The 14,744-nt window shown below is 32.4% G+C and overlaps 2 protein-coding genes across 5 annotated transcripts; one reads left to right on the top strand and one right to left on the bottom strand.

Annotated features, from left to right (window-relative positions):
* The first annotated feature begins 2,126 nt into the window (after positions 1-2,126).
* LOC127117961 (abscisic-aldehyde oxidase) lies at positions 2,127-10,404 on the top strand. Of its 3 annotated transcripts, none has more exons than XM_051048086.1 (10): positions 2,127-2,514; positions 3,556-5,247; positions 5,525-5,784; positions 5,896-6,105; positions 6,275-6,493; positions 7,310-8,275; positions 8,739-8,834; positions 8,982-9,080; positions 9,461-9,650; positions 9,855-10,404. In XM_051048086.1, exons 1-10 carry the CDS (start codon positions 2,361-2,363, stop codon positions 10,070-10,072), a joined length of 4,104 nt encoding a protein of 1,367 aa, XP_050904043.1. In that variant the 5' UTR covers positions 2,127-2,360; the 3' UTR covers positions 10,073-10,404. The 3 variants fall into 3 exon arrangements, with proteins under 3 accessions (XP_050904043.1, XP_050904044.1, XP_050904045.1); XM_051048087.1 differs by lacking the exon at positions 2,127-2,514 and adding an exon at positions 2,930-3,233; XM_051048088.1 differs by lacking the exon at positions 2,127-2,514 and adding an exon at positions 2,930-3,138.
* A 1,110-nt stretch (positions 10,405-11,514) lies between these two features.
* Positions 11,515-14,037, bottom strand: LOC127117962 (uncharacterized). Of its 2 annotated transcripts, none has more exons than XM_051048091.1 (3): positions 13,873-14,037; positions 13,221-13,429; positions 11,515-11,961 (listed from the first exon to the last, which is right to left on the bottom strand). In XM_051048091.1, the coding sequence occupies exons 2-3, from the start codon at positions 13,404-13,406 to the stop codon at positions 11,782-11,784; spliced, it is 366 nt and encodes a 121-aa protein (XP_050904048.1). In that variant the 5' UTR covers positions 13,407-13,429; positions 13,873-14,037; the 3' UTR covers positions 11,515-11,781. The 2 variants fall into 2 exon arrangements, with proteins under 2 accessions (XP_050904048.1, XP_050904046.1); XM_051048089.1 differs by having other exon boundaries at positions 13,856-14,035.
* Between the last annotated feature and the right edge of the window lie 707 nt (positions 14,038-14,744).

Consider the following 14,744-nt stretch of genomic DNA (forward strand, 5'->3'; position numbering starts at 1 on the left):
TATAAGGGTACTTTTCCCCCCAAAAAAGGGCACCAGCACGTTAAATAGTTTCCCCTCAACACAACATCCTACATATTGGACCACTCCATGAAATCAGACTAGGACTCTATTTTGGTAAGATGAAGAAACTATTTTTAGTTTTTAGAAGAAATTTGTAAACGTTTTTTACAAGCTTAGGACATTTTTTTAAAATGTTATTCGATATACTTTTTTGAGTTTTGAGTTTTTACTTTGTCTTCTCATTCTTTTATTCGTTTAATTAAAATTTATTTTAATATTTTACAATTTATTATAATTTAAAATAAAATAAATTATTTTAAATGTAAAAATAGAAAAAATTCAAGATTTTTATCTCTAAAAAATCCTGAATCTATTAATACAACTTTTCTTAAACTAATTGTTTTTTTTTTCAATTTTCAAATGAAATATTAATTTTCTTGTGGGATTAAATTATTAATTATTATATTTAATTAAATATTGAATTAATACTATTTATATGTTTTTGCCCTGTCTTTTACTTGATTGTTTAATTATAATTTTATTCTTTCTATTTTATCTAATTCATAAAATAAATCCTCTTATTTTAAATTCAAATGATTTTTCTTTCCCCTCTTCATTTTTTCATTAAATTTAACAAAGTGTCAAATATGATAAATTTTCGTACTATACTCTTATGTGAAATTTTAACGATAAAAAAATAAACGTTTAAATATAAATATTTTATCAATTTTTCACTGCAATGAGAAGCAACCAAAAATATTTAAATTTAAAATAATAAAATTAATTTTATAAATAAAATAAAATATAAAATGTCTGTAGAATATATATATATATATATATATATTTCAATCACTTTTAATTTATTTTAAGAAATATTTTCTACTTTAATTTAAAAAATAAAAAAGTCTTTCTTTTCATTCTTTTTAAAATTCTCATACAAATAATTTATATTCAAAATTAAATGAATAATGTTTTTTATTTCATAAAAAATTCTCCTCCATATTATAGGTCCTTATAGGAGTATTTGTAATACGGCTTAGACCAATTTTAAAATAAAAAAATAATCCAATTCAAAATAAGATTTATTCACGATTTAGTTTAATTTTGAATAATACGAAAATCTAATTTTATTCAATTAAATTCAACATAAATTAATTTAAATTGATTTTTAAATATCTAAATTATAAATTATATTTTTATTAACATTATAAAAATACTAATAAACATATGTTTGATATAATATTAAAAGTTAATATTAGAAAGATTAATAGTGGTTGAAATAAATAAAATAATAAAAATAAATAAATAAAACCAAACACATAGATAATATTTATAAAAAAAAGTATATTAAATAATAAATTCATAAAATATATCCTACTAACTATAAATAAGTAAATATAAAAACATATACATGTGTTTTAAATCTATTTGAGGTGATTTTAAAAAATCAATCCAAAATCTAATAAATACAAAATCCAATCACAAAATATTTTTTACAAAATGATTCAAATACATTCAATAAAATTTAATTTTCGCTTGGCTCTTTTCAATATTTGGACATATTTACCATCTTTACGACTAGCTTTATTAATCAACAGGAATACAAATTTTGTGTGGTTGCGTTAAGAGTCTACCAACTTCATAGATTCAATCTACATTGGTAAGTAAATATATTTTTCAATTTATATATAGTTTTCAATAATATTTTTTAAATAAATATGTTAAATGGAAAAAAAATATAGTCGAATATCTAAAATAATTTTGCATTCTCAACCAATAAACGAAATATATTCTGTCACATCATATTTTAATTTTAAATTAAAATTATGACAAATTAATAAATTTGAGATTAATTATTATACATTGCTAATGTAAAAAAATTTACACAATTAATCACCATCATCTGATTGAATTACTTTATAGATTTTTAAAATAAAAGTCAAACTTATTTTAATATCCAACGTCTAATGTAAAATCGCTTTACACTATCAGAATATTTCAATTAAATCCAATAAATTTTTATTAAATAATTTTATAAAATTATAAAACTATTTTATAAACAGTAGAGTAACTTTAATCTCATCTTAAATTATCTCTTAAGTTATTTTTGGTCTAGAAAGTACAAAGCACGTCACTTGTAAACAATCGATTAAGGCGGCAAGAAGGCACATCATCAAATGTTCTACTTTTCCAACTCTCAAATTCACTTAATTATTCCAAGCTTTGAACATTCAAGACTTTAATTAAAATCACTTTTTTCTTCTTATTCTATAGTGAAGCGATTACTACGCTATAAGCGAATATAAATAGTATGCAGATACATTGTAACTTGTATTTTTCAGAAAATCAGTTATTGAAGAATGGAAGTGAAGATGAGTGAGAATCAAACAAGTTTGGTTTTCGTTATCAATGGCGAAAAGTTTGAGCTATCCAGCGTCGACTCGTCCACCACTTTGCTTGAGTTCTTGCGTACTCAAACTCGATTCAAGAGTGTTAAGCTCGGTTGTGGCGAAGGTATATCATAATCATTATCATACATATATTTATTTATTTTACTTAATTGATTAATTTTTGTGAGGAGAGATTCTTTTGTTTGTTTGGATTTTGATTTTTAATTTATTTTGAGTAAGCTTGATTTACTGACTTAATTATTAATTTTGTCTCTGCGTTTGGATTTGTATTTTTTTTAAGCTTAAAAGACTGTGATACCGGTTTTAATGAAGTATTACTTTCTTTATGTTTAAATATGGTTAATATCACGCTTTATGATTCTGAATGTTAGTTTGGTGAAATTAGTGTTAAGAATTGAAGGATTTCATTATTTGTGATACATGGGTTTGATTGTTCATTGAAAAGACAACAGATTCAGAGCAAAGTTAATAGAAGTATTGCATAACTTTTTGAAAATTTGATTACTCTTATCATAGGTTAAGGGGCTAAGGACAGACAAGCCTGTATTGGCTCCAATTTCTGACTTTCAATTAATAACAAGTCACTCAAACCTATAAGCAAATTCTGTTGCTGATTGTTTTGCAACTCGGTACGGCCAATAGTTTTGGTATCAAATATTGTACATACGTGGCAAGAATGATTTTGCAACAGAGCAAGCTGCCCGTGAAGGAAGTGATGATAAACGGGGTATTGATATTAATTTTTACATATTCAATTGAATTGGAAGGTGGTTGTTGAACATTAGAACATATTGTAACCCAAAAAAGAAAAAAACAGAACAGGTAAGTGATGCTAGAAGAAGGTCTTCTTTTCTTTCATTGTAAATATACATGGACATCGGCATAAAGTTTATGCTGCATATGAAATGAATAATGACATTTTGCACAAACCAATTGCCAGCGTGGGATTCTGTTATGATTTGAGAAAAAGAAAATAGTGTCCCCCGCTTAGTATTATTATTATTATTACTACTACTATTTTTGTTTTGCTGATGGTTTTGTCATGAAAGTGACGGTGAAGAAGGTGTTTACTTTTAAAAAAGCAATAAATAGTGCTCAATTTTTTTAAACTTGGGATTTCATGCTTTGGCCTTGTTGGTTGCAGGTGGTTGTGGTGCTTGCGTAGTTATAATATCCAAATATGATCCATTGCTTGACAGAATTGAAGATTTCACCGCAAGCTCTTGTCTCACACTACTTTGTAGCATACATGGATGTTCAATAACAACAAGTGAAGGCATTGGAAATAGCAAACAAGGATTTCATCCGATTCATGAAAGATTTGCTGGATTCCATGCTTCTCAATGTGGCTTTTGTACTCCTGGAATGTGTGTTTCCCTCTTTGGAGCTCTTGTCAATGCTGAAAAGAATAATCGTCCAGAGCCACCTTCTGGATTCTCCAAAGTTACTGGTTTTGAGGCTGAAAAAGCTATTGCAGGGAACCTTTGCCGCTGCACTGGCTACCGGCCAATTGCTGATGCCTGCAAAAGTTTCGCAGCTGATGTTGATATGGAGGATTTAGGGTTGAACTCTTTCTGGAGAAAGGGAGAGAGCAAGGACTTGAAGCTTAGTAGGTTGCCTCAATATGACAATCATCACAATAACATCAAATTTCCTATGTTTCTGAAGGATATTAAACATGATTTGTTGTTGGCTTCTAAGAAAAACAGTTGGCACAAACCTACTAGTTTAGAGGAGCTTCAGAACTTATTGGAATTAAACCATGCCAACGGAACCAGGATAAAAGTTGTTGCTAATAATACCGGTATGGGATATTACAAAGATAAAGAAGGATATGATAAGTATATTGATCTAAAGGGCATTTCTGAGCTCTCAAAGATCAGAAAGGATCAATCAGGGATTGAAATTGGAGCGGCAGTGACCATATCTAACGCTATTGAAGTACTAAAGCAGCAAAGCAAGAGTGACTTTATCTCAGACTTTGTAATGATACTTGAAAAGATTGCTGACCATTTTGAAAAAGTTGCTTCGGGGTTTATTAGAAACACGGCCAGTCTAGGTGGAAATTTAATTATGGCACAAAAGAACAATTTTCCTTCAGATATTGCTACTATACTTCTTGCTGTGGATTCGATGGTTCATATAATGAGTGGCACACAGTTTGAATGGTTAACGTTGGAGGAATTTTTGGAAAGACCGCCATTAAGTTTGGAAAGTGTACTTTTAAGCATTAAAATTCTAAATTTGGAAATCATTAGAAGTACATCTTCAAAACAAAGAAATAGATTCTACTTTGAAACTTACCGAGCTTCTCCTAGACCGCTTGGAAATGCCCTTCCATACTTAAATGCCGCTTTCCTTGTTGAGGTGTCTCCTAGCGAAGATTCTGGTGGTTCCATGATAGACACTTGTAGGCTGTCTTTTGGTGCTAATGGGAATGAGCACACAATCAGAGCAAAAAATGTTGAGGAATTTTTAACAGGAAAGATGTTAAGTTTTAGCATTCTGTATGAAGCCGTCAACTTGCTTACATCCTCTATTGTCCCTAAAGATGAAAACTCAAAAACTGCATACCGTTCAAGTTTGGCAGCTAGTTTTGTTTTTCAGTTCTTTAACCCTCTAATTGAAATTTCTGCGGGAGCGACCAACTTCTCAAATGGATATTCTAGTTTTCCTTTTGTGAAGGATTTTGAACTAAAAGAGAATCAGAAGCAGGTTCATCATGACAACACTCCAACTTTATTGTCTTCTGGGAAGCAAATCCTTGAAGCAGGAAATGAATATCACCCCATTGGAAAAACAATCACTAAGTCAGGAGCTTCCCTACAAGCTTCAGGTTTGTTGTATGTCATCTAAATTTGAATTAATTTACTGACTGATTTATAGAATTTATTTTCTTTATCTCTTTGCATTTCTATCAATTTTTCGAAGTAATGAAGTTAAATATTTACATGATGCAATTTGGTATTTTTATTTGTCTAAAATTCCATTTGCTAGAGGATGAGCCGTGGTGCCTACTTTATTCTGATTTGGTGCTTTTCATATATGATTTTTCATGAATAATTGTTTTAATTCGTGTCAAGTATCAAATATTCATGATGAATTGCATACAGGCGAGGCTGTGTTTGTGGATGACATTCCTTCACCACCAAATTGCCTACATGGAGCTTATATATATAGTTCAAAACCTTTGGCAAGGGTGAAGAATATAAAACTCAGCCCTAAATTGCAGCTGGATGGAGTAAGAGATGTCATTTCAAGTAAAGACATTCCCATTGGAGGAGAAAACATTGGATCTAAGACAATATTTGGCACAGAACCTTTATTTGTAGAAGAGATAGCCAGATGTGTTGGCGATCGTCTGGCTGTTGTGGTGAGTTCTTAAACCACTCATTTTGCTGATCCAACAATTTATGAGATTTTCTCGTTTCTTTGGAGATTGGTGCGTGACACATTACCTTATTACTCACCAATGGATTTTTAGGTTGCAGATAGTCAGAAACTTGCAGATATGGCAGCAAACTCAACCATTGTTAGTTATGATATTGAAAACCTTGAATCACCTATTCTATCTGTTGAAGATGCAGTTAAAAGATCAAGCTTTTTTGAAGTTCCTCCTTTTCTCTTTCCAAAAAATGTTGGTGATATATCAAAAGGAATGGCTGAAGCTGATCACAAAATTCTTTCTGCCGAGGTACATGGAATATATTTATCGTTCTCCTTTCTTTCCCCTCTTGCTCTAATTTCACAACTTTGTGGTCATCAATCTTGGTTTCTGATGAGACGTATAAGTTTGCTTTTGTATAAGTTATATTGAAATGGATATATACGGTCAAACTTATTCATTCAATGTTGAATTCCAGTTGAAACTGGGGTCTCAATACTATTTCTATATGGAGACACAAACTGCACTTGCTGTGCCGGACGAAGACAATTGCATTACAGTTTACGCTTCAAATCAGTGCCCTGAATTTACTCATTCTACTATAGCAAGATGCCTTGGTATTCCTGAAAATAATGTACGAGTAATTACAAGAAGGGTCGGGGGAGGTTTTGGAGGAAAGGCCATAAAAGCAATATCTGTAAGTATTACGCTGTGCATTAATTTTTTTGTAAATTGTTAAATGTTTTTCAATTTTTAAGTACCATTGACTAATAAGTGTTGCATTGTATAAACATGACTCTTGGATTTTCTGTGGTTTGGAGAAGTCACTAATAATAAAAGATAATGAAGAAAAGAAATCTAAGATAACATTTGAATTTGAACTCAAACTATAAGGAAAACATAAATAAAACAAACTAATAATTCATGTGGAGGTTTTCAAAGAGTTGCGTGCTTGTTGAAGTACACTTTGTTAGTCTTTCATGTTCATGAGTGAAGTTTCTCATTTAGGAGTGGTTATCAATTGCTTCTTTTCAGTACCATGCTAAGATTTGAATTGGTATAAAATGTTTTTAACTTTTGTCATTTTCATTTCCTAATTGTTCCAATACATTTAGTGTTTTAGCCTCCCACTTTTTCTACCTCATATTTGAGATAGTAGAAATTACTCCTCCGTACCTTTTTACTTGTCGCTTTTGTAGTAATATTTTGTTACTATTTACTTGTCATTTTTAATCTTCAATGCAGCATTAATTATTATTCTGTCAATAATACCATAAGTATTAATTGCACTTATAAATAAGTGATATGAAATAATAAATAGTTAAAGGTCTTCAAGGAAAAAGACTAATAATTTTGTAAAAAATAATAAAATTTATTGATTTGGTTGGTATGTATCAATGACCTTAATAAGACAAGTAAAAAGGGACGGAGGGAGTATTTATAAGTAGAAATTATGCATGAAAACTATGTACACATACAAATATATCCAAGTACTGACAACCATATCATGCAGACTGCTGCAGCTTGTGCACTCGCAGCACATAAATTATGTCGCCCTGTCAGGATGTATCTGAATCGAAAGACTGATATGATATTGGCTGGAGGAAGACATCCCATGAAGATTACATACAGTGCTGGGTTTAAGAATGATGGGAAAATAACTGCATTAGAACTTGAGATATTAGTCGATGCTGGTATATATATGGATATAAGTGTAGTAATGCCACATAACATAGTTACAGCACTAAAAAAGTATGACTGGGGTGCACTATCTTTTGATATAAAGGTATGCCAAACAAATCTTCCCAGTAGATCTGCAATGAGGGGCCCTGGGGAAGTGCAGGGATCATTTATCGCTGAACATATTATAGAAAATGTTGCAGCTACACTTTCAATAGATGTAGATTCTGTCAGAAGCATTAATCTTCACACGCACAAAAGTCTTCAATCATTCTATGATCATTGTTATGGCGAACCTTTTGAGTATACATTGCCTTCAATATGGAGTAAGATAGCTGTTTCTGCAAATTATGAACAAAGAACCGAAATGGTGAAAGAGTTTAACAGAATTAATATTTGGAGAAAAAGGGGAATTTCTCGAGTACCAGTTGTGTATCAACTGTCTCTTAGACCAACTCCTGGAAAAGTGAGTATTTTGTCGGATGGGTCTGTTGTTGTTGAAGTTGGAGGAATTGAACTGGGTCAGGGTCTATGGACAAAGGTGAAACAGATGGCTGCATTTGCCCTCGGTACAATTCAATGTGATGAAACTGAAAGTCTCTTAGACAAAGTAAGGGTTGTACAAGCTGACACGGTGAGCTTGATTCAAGGGGGGTTTACTGCTGGGAGCACCACATCAGAGACATGCTGTGAAGCAGTTAGGCTTAGCTGTGATACCTTGGTTGAGAGGTTGAAGCCTCTCAAGGAAAAGCTGCAGGAAGAAATGGGCTCTATCAAGTGGGAGACACTTATTCTTCAGGTAGCTACATTACTACTAACTAATAGAGCTTTTTTTCAAATATCGGTAGATTTTTCTCTTCAGCAAGTTTCCAAGAACATCCTAATCATGATTGTAACCTGATGAAAGTGGTACTTTTTCTGTTTTCTCTCTTTATGTTTAAATTTTACTGCTGTCAGCGACAAGTTCTAGAAACTTGTATTTTTCATTTCATATTGATGAATGTATTGTAGTATTTGCATGTGATACATCTTAGCATTTATACTGTCTCAGCCTTTTCCTGTTAAGGTCTTGTAGTATGTAGAAGGTGGCACTTAGCATATTCACAATTTATGGGAGAATAATTAACCCCTTTTATTCAGGAAAATATTCAGGGACTAAGTGTGGCAATGAACTTTAGGGCAGAGAATTTTTTTTTCTTCTTTTTCTAGCCTGCAAATATATATATTTTATTTTATGTTGCTGACTATTTATCAATCTACAGGCATACATGCAATCTGTGAACTTATCAGCGTCTTCATTATACGTACCCAGCAATAACTCGACAATGTACCTTAATTATGGTGCTGCAGTAAGTGAGGTGTGTTTTCTTATGCACATCTTAAACCTTAATGTATAAGTTCATTGAAAGCTATTTCTATTGAATGTTAGATACTTAAATTGTCATACAGTAACTGAGCCAAATCATTGTATACTTAAGTTCTAAATAATGGAAATTATATCTCAGGTGGAAATAGATCTTCTGACTGGAAGAACCAAATTTCTTCAAACAGATATCATCTATGATTGTGGACAAAGTCTCAATCCTGCTGTGGATTTAGGACAGGTATGCTAACTGAATATTTGCTTTACAGGCTCAGCCATAATCAAGGACTATCTTAACATAGAAGTTGGAGGCCTAAAACAATTTTTTTACTCTGTCTATTCCATAACTATTGATATTTTAGTCTTCTATTTTTGTTTTAAAATTATTGATGTTTTAGAAATCCAAGGTCCAACTAATACCTTTTTTACTAGTCACAACCTTCTTTGGGAAAGGAAAGAAATTTATTTTTTCTTCTCTCCCCTAGCAAACCAATCTAGAAGAGGGTTAATTTTTGTACCCTCCTTTGAACAAAACACTGTTCGGTAAATGTGTAAGCCAAGGATGGACTTGTTTGGGCTTTTTCCTGAACCAGCTAACAATAGTATGATACTACCCTGCAGATTGAAGGAGCTTTTGTCCAGGGTTTGGGGTTCTTCATGCTTGAAGAATACGGAACAGATCTTAATGGTATGTCATTGGCAGACGGCACATGGAACTATAAAATCCCTACAATAGACACTATCCCTCAACAGTTTAATGTTCAAATCCTCAACAGTGGGCATCACCAGCATCGTGTGCTTTCCTCAAAGGGTATGGATCAAGTTCTTAAAATTATGGCTATGCATTAAATTATGGCTTCATGTAACCATTGATCAACTAACAAATCAAGGATGTATATTCTGTACATGCATAACAGATAATAGATGTGTTTACAACAGTTAAAACCTTCTCTCACAATGGGATTTACTAGTTTATAAATATTAATTGAAAAATTAAATGAAATTTGTGTTGCAGCTTCTGGCGAGCCACCCCTACTTCTGGCAGCTTCGGTTCACTGTGCCACAAGAGCAGCAATCAAAGAAGCAAGGAAACAGCTTCTTTCATGGAGCAACTTGGATGAATCAGATTCAATATTTCAGTTGGGGGTTCCAGCAAACATGCCTATGGTAAAGGAACTTAGTGGACTAGACGTTGTAGAAAGATACTTAAAATGGAAGATGAGCATGGTGTAGAAGTGCTCATTATCCTTGAAATTTCAGAAGAGGTTTTAATTTTTGGTGAAAAAAAAAGTGGTGATTCACCCAAAAAATAAAAATAAGTGATGCTTTTAATATCACATAATAATAGTGGATTGAAGTTATTTGAGGTATACTTACAATAAGATTATAAGACACAGGCTAGCTCAGCAGGGTAGCTTGTGCAACAAGGAAAAGAACAAGGTGGATAGAAGAGTGGATTCTCTCATGTTGGAACTTCATGTAATACTGTCATGCTGAATAAGCTTGTGTCAATATTTATAGATACGTATTATAATTATTATTCGGTAATGAAATGGTTATAGTGATGTCTCTCTTCTGAATGCTCTTTTGGCATATACGTGTTTTAATTATAGACTAGATCTATTCAAAGAAAATCTCAGTATGAAAATTGAATTCATTTAGTTTCCACAATTTAATTTGGTTGGTTATAGTTTTTTGGCTATGATTTTCTTTTCAGAGCAGTTTTGATATGTAACTCCTGAACAAGTAATTGAGTATCGTAGATAATAATAACAATTGCTCTCTTACATAAATAATAAATTTAGATTTCTAAAATTGAAATCTCTGAAGTAACCTGCTTTTGCGAGAGAGATTTCAAGAATATCTTGTTTGCAGCCTGATATCCACTGTTTCCATGCATTTCCAAGGTTGCTCATTTCACCAGGATTGTATTGGCAAGGAGGGTTATTGTAAAATTGTACCCAAACATAATTAAAGAAGGCCTGTAAGGGAATTTCCTATCCAAGCATCAGGAAATGAACACTGCAAGCTTTTTTTCATTATACCTTTTAAGATGCCTAGCAAGATCACCCCAATGTTGGTTTGATCCTTCTTCAATTCGAAGCTGGCGCCACCAAGAACCAACCCCGGAAGTTATTGCAAAGATAAGTTGCTACCGATGCAACTAAGTTGCTTCCGGCACCTCCTCCTAATAACAACAATACTTTGATGCCTTTTGCTTGATATAATTTGATGTCTGAGTTTAAGCTAGTGCATCTATTACTGTTTGGATCTGGCTAGCTAGATTGATCATAATAGGAGTTTGGCCACTGCCAAAGGTTGGTAAGAGTTATGATCACATTCATAGTTTCTTGCCGCATCAAGCCTCACCTAGCGTGCTGTTGTACCCATTTTGGCCTCAGGTTTTTGTTATAAAAATAATTCAGCTACTTTTAAGTTTAAACAGAAATAATAGTCACAGCTACTTCAAGCTTAAGTATTTGGGACCCGTTGTTAGATTAATTCACAAGTTTGCATCGGGACATCATGTTTTTGACAGTGTTGGGGGTGGGGTTGCCTTCCATGAGTAACTCAAGAAATTTAATTGTTTTTTTTCTCTAGGAGTCATAGTGCCAACTCTCCCAACACTATAAACATGTGATTTTTGATTTAGAAAGAAATATAAACTTTGCTAATGTCGAAAAAAATCTCTATTTTATGATGGAGCCTAATGGCAGCAAAAGTTCCACAAAGTCGATTCGTACAATAATACAGATTTCAAAGCAAGTGAAAGAAAAAACAGAAGGGGGGAATCATGTGGTAGTGAAGTACTCAAGGAGTATGTATGAATCATAGGCATACAAAACTTATCATCATTTGAAGTGTACTAAACCCGAAATCCTCAGATTCTTAACCACTCTGACATAAACTACATATAAATGTTTGCTAAAGTGCCAAATGTTCTAAAAGGACACCTTTCTTGGAGGGACAACCACGTTCTTGTTTCCAGGAAAAGCATTTCGAGATATGTCTACCAGTGACTTGAAACTGTAGGGTTCATGCATAGATATCTCGGACAAAACCTTTCTGTTAAGTTGAATATTCTCCTTATTTAGCCCATGCATGAAGTTCCCATAATTGACCTACAAAAATAAAGCAAAAAAGATAATTGACAAAGGAACTATCAGAAGATTACACACATCCATAGAGCATGAAGAAGAATAGGAAGGTCCACGCTTCACATATAGCTCAAACATAATAGGAGTCATGGAGGTATTAACATGAGAGAAAATTTACACATTCCAGATGCAGATACAATTTGTATTTAAGCATGTTTGAGGATAGAAAGTAGCATTCATACATGTGGTGAGCCCTATGCAGTCTATGGTCATTTTAGTATCCAGATGCATGTTCACTTAACAGTTCAAATTTCAAACATCCTTCTAAGCCGATCAATTTGCTTCTAAGAAACTCATTTAAAACAAACGAGTTTTAGATAGGCAAACAAAAGCACATTCAACTTTTGAAGATATTTTAGACTATGGAAGGAGTCATTGATTAAAGTGATTTAGCAAACCACATAGGGCTAACACAAGAAAGATAAGCACAAAACTGAGGAGTAGGAGATCAGTCTACAGTTTCCAATCAATGCTAAAGCAAAGATTCTCATGTAACATCGTGGCAAACCATAAAATTTCCTTTGGAATGGTACCAAGTATGGCGATATATTCTGCATGCAGCCTATTTAAAGAAGCAATCATTTAAACAAGTAGTGTGTAGTTTTTCCTGCCAGACATTTCAAGTGGATATAGTACTTAAGCTGGACATGTAAGTATCAGAGTGACAACAAGATCAATAACCATAATAATTCCATAACCAAGATGTTAATCAATAATAAAGTTTGATGAAAACAGCGGGAGAAATATTAAGGCTTGTTTAGTATGACAATATTTGTTACTTATCTAATTTTCACTAATAATTACATATATATGCACTGTCGCGCGCACACACTTCAAATTGAAAGTGTGTCAAATGTTCAAGATCAACATGGATACATGTGATTACATTCAATTAACTCATTTTCTAAAACTATTACCACTACCAATATCGGCGTGTTAGTGTAGGTTATGTGCCTGGTGTCCATGTATGTACTTCGTGGTATATATGTAATATTGTTTTCACCGTTGTTGTGTTTTCAAATATTTGTATTGGAGACAATATTTTTACCATTTCATACAAAATCAAGGTATTGTTTTTGAAACTATTAGTGAAAGAAAACAGAAAATAAGAAACAAAACAATTGGTTAAACTAATCAGACCAACATGTATCATGGTAAAGCAATGGATTGGAGGGTAAAAGATGATGAGTTAACAAGAAGAGAAACTGAAAAAGAAGACATACACCATGAACACGAGTGCCAGCATTAATCCGTTGGATCCAAAGGGATCGCATGTCCCTCTTTTTCGTTCGGCGGTCCCTGTAGGAATATTGCAATGCCTTCTCCACTCTCTCCCTTGCAATCCTAATACAGTTCTTCGCTCTCCCCCTGAACCCCTTTGCTAGCTTGAATATCTTATCCTTATTCATATTCTTCTCTGAATCTTTCTACCCTACAATCACAATTGACATCAAAATAAAACCCTAATCATCTCTGAAAAAACACTGTTATTAAAATCAAACCTTTCATTACCCAGTATATACTTCAAAACCAGCCTCACAATACCCAGTAGTTATTAACAACTATTCCGAATAATTCATAACATTAACATTGCGTACTTCAAAAAATCATTTTAAAAATCGTACATTGAATTGAAAAAAAATCATAAGCTATTCATGTTAACAGCTTTTGACATTGTGAGCAGATTATATTAATAACTAATAGTTAACAACACTTCTATATTGTCAATCGCGGTGCGGAGTGGAGCTCCGCTTTGCTGCGGCGCAACTCTTTCTTTGCGGTCGCAAATCGCGCTGCAATCGAATCCTTGTAAGTGCTAGAGGAGAGGGGAAGGAAAATCTGAATAAATAGGGAAAACCTGGACGAGTTTCTCACTGTTCTTGACGGCCGACGAGCTAACTCCGACTGCGTTTTCCGGCGGCTGTGTTCAGTGGCGTCTCCGAAAAATTTGTTTATATTGATGCAACGGAAATGTTACCGGAGAGGCTCAGTTTTGTTATTTTAGGGTTTTTAAATTATGATTGAGTTTCTTCATAAAAAATAAAATAAAATATATATATATATATATATATATATATATATATATATATATATATATATATATATATATATATATATATATATATTATTGAGTTTATTTTTTTTATTGAAATTTATTGTTGGATTTTTAATTGTTAAAATATATTTTTTATGATATTCGAAGATATGATTGTGTGTCTAAGACTGAATTCAAATTTAAGATCTTTGATTAAGTTAGATGAGATGATTACCACCTTTATCAGATGCTTTATGTTAATATGTTTCTCTTTAGAATTAATAATAAATAAAAATCATATCGAAAATGAATTATAATGGTGTAACATAAAAAATCTATGATTTTTATTCTAACTATTTTAAAAATTATATATATAAATTGTTTATATGTCGGATTTCTTTTGTGAGTTGGAAAAGGGAGATTATTACCTTGCATGTTCAATTTGTTAGAGTTTTTATTTTCATGAAGGTATATTTCTTGAATTGAGTTAGTCTTTTTGTGATTGAGATTTATAACTTTGGTGTTGTTATAGTTTTGAAGCTGGTAATTGGTAGGAACCTCGTTGTCTATGGTGTTGTTATGGTAATTGATTATAAGGTACAAGAGTAGGTGGTTAATGCTAGAGGGTGGCGTGTGCCTCTTTAGTTATTTATCGTTCAGGTTTTAGTGGAGTCGCCCTCATATATAACATTAGGGAATAGGTCGTCCTATG

This window comes from Lathyrus oleraceus, chromosome 2 (genome assembly GCF_024323335.1).
Source record: "Lathyrus oleraceus cultivar Zhongwan6 chromosome 2, CAAS_Psat_ZW6_1.0, whole genome shotgun sequence".
Classification (NCBI taxonomy): Eukaryota; Viridiplantae; Streptophyta; class Magnoliopsida; order Fabales; family Fabaceae; genus Lathyrus; species Lathyrus oleraceus.

Coding starts and splice junctions, on each gene's coding strand:
- LOC127117961 (XM_051048086.1), top strand. CDS start 2,361: ATGGAAGTGAAGATGAGTGAGAATCAAACAAGTTTGGTTTTCGTTATC. Junction 2,515..3,555: donor TAAGCTCGGTTGTGGCGAAG/GTATATCATAAT, acceptor TGTTGGTTGCAG/GTGGTTGTGGTGCTTGCGTA. Junction 6,494..7,309: donor AGGCCATAAAAGCAATATCT/GTAAGTATTACG, acceptor CATATCATGCAG/ACTGCTGCAGCTTGTGCACT.
- LOC127117962 (XM_051048091.1), bottom strand. CDS start 13,406: ATGAATAAGGATAAGATATTCAAGCTAGCAAAGGGGTTCAGGGGGAGA. Junction 11,962..13,220: donor CTGGCACTCGTGTTCATGGT/GTATGTCTTCTT, acceptor TTATTTTTGTAG/GTCAATTATGGGAACTTCAT.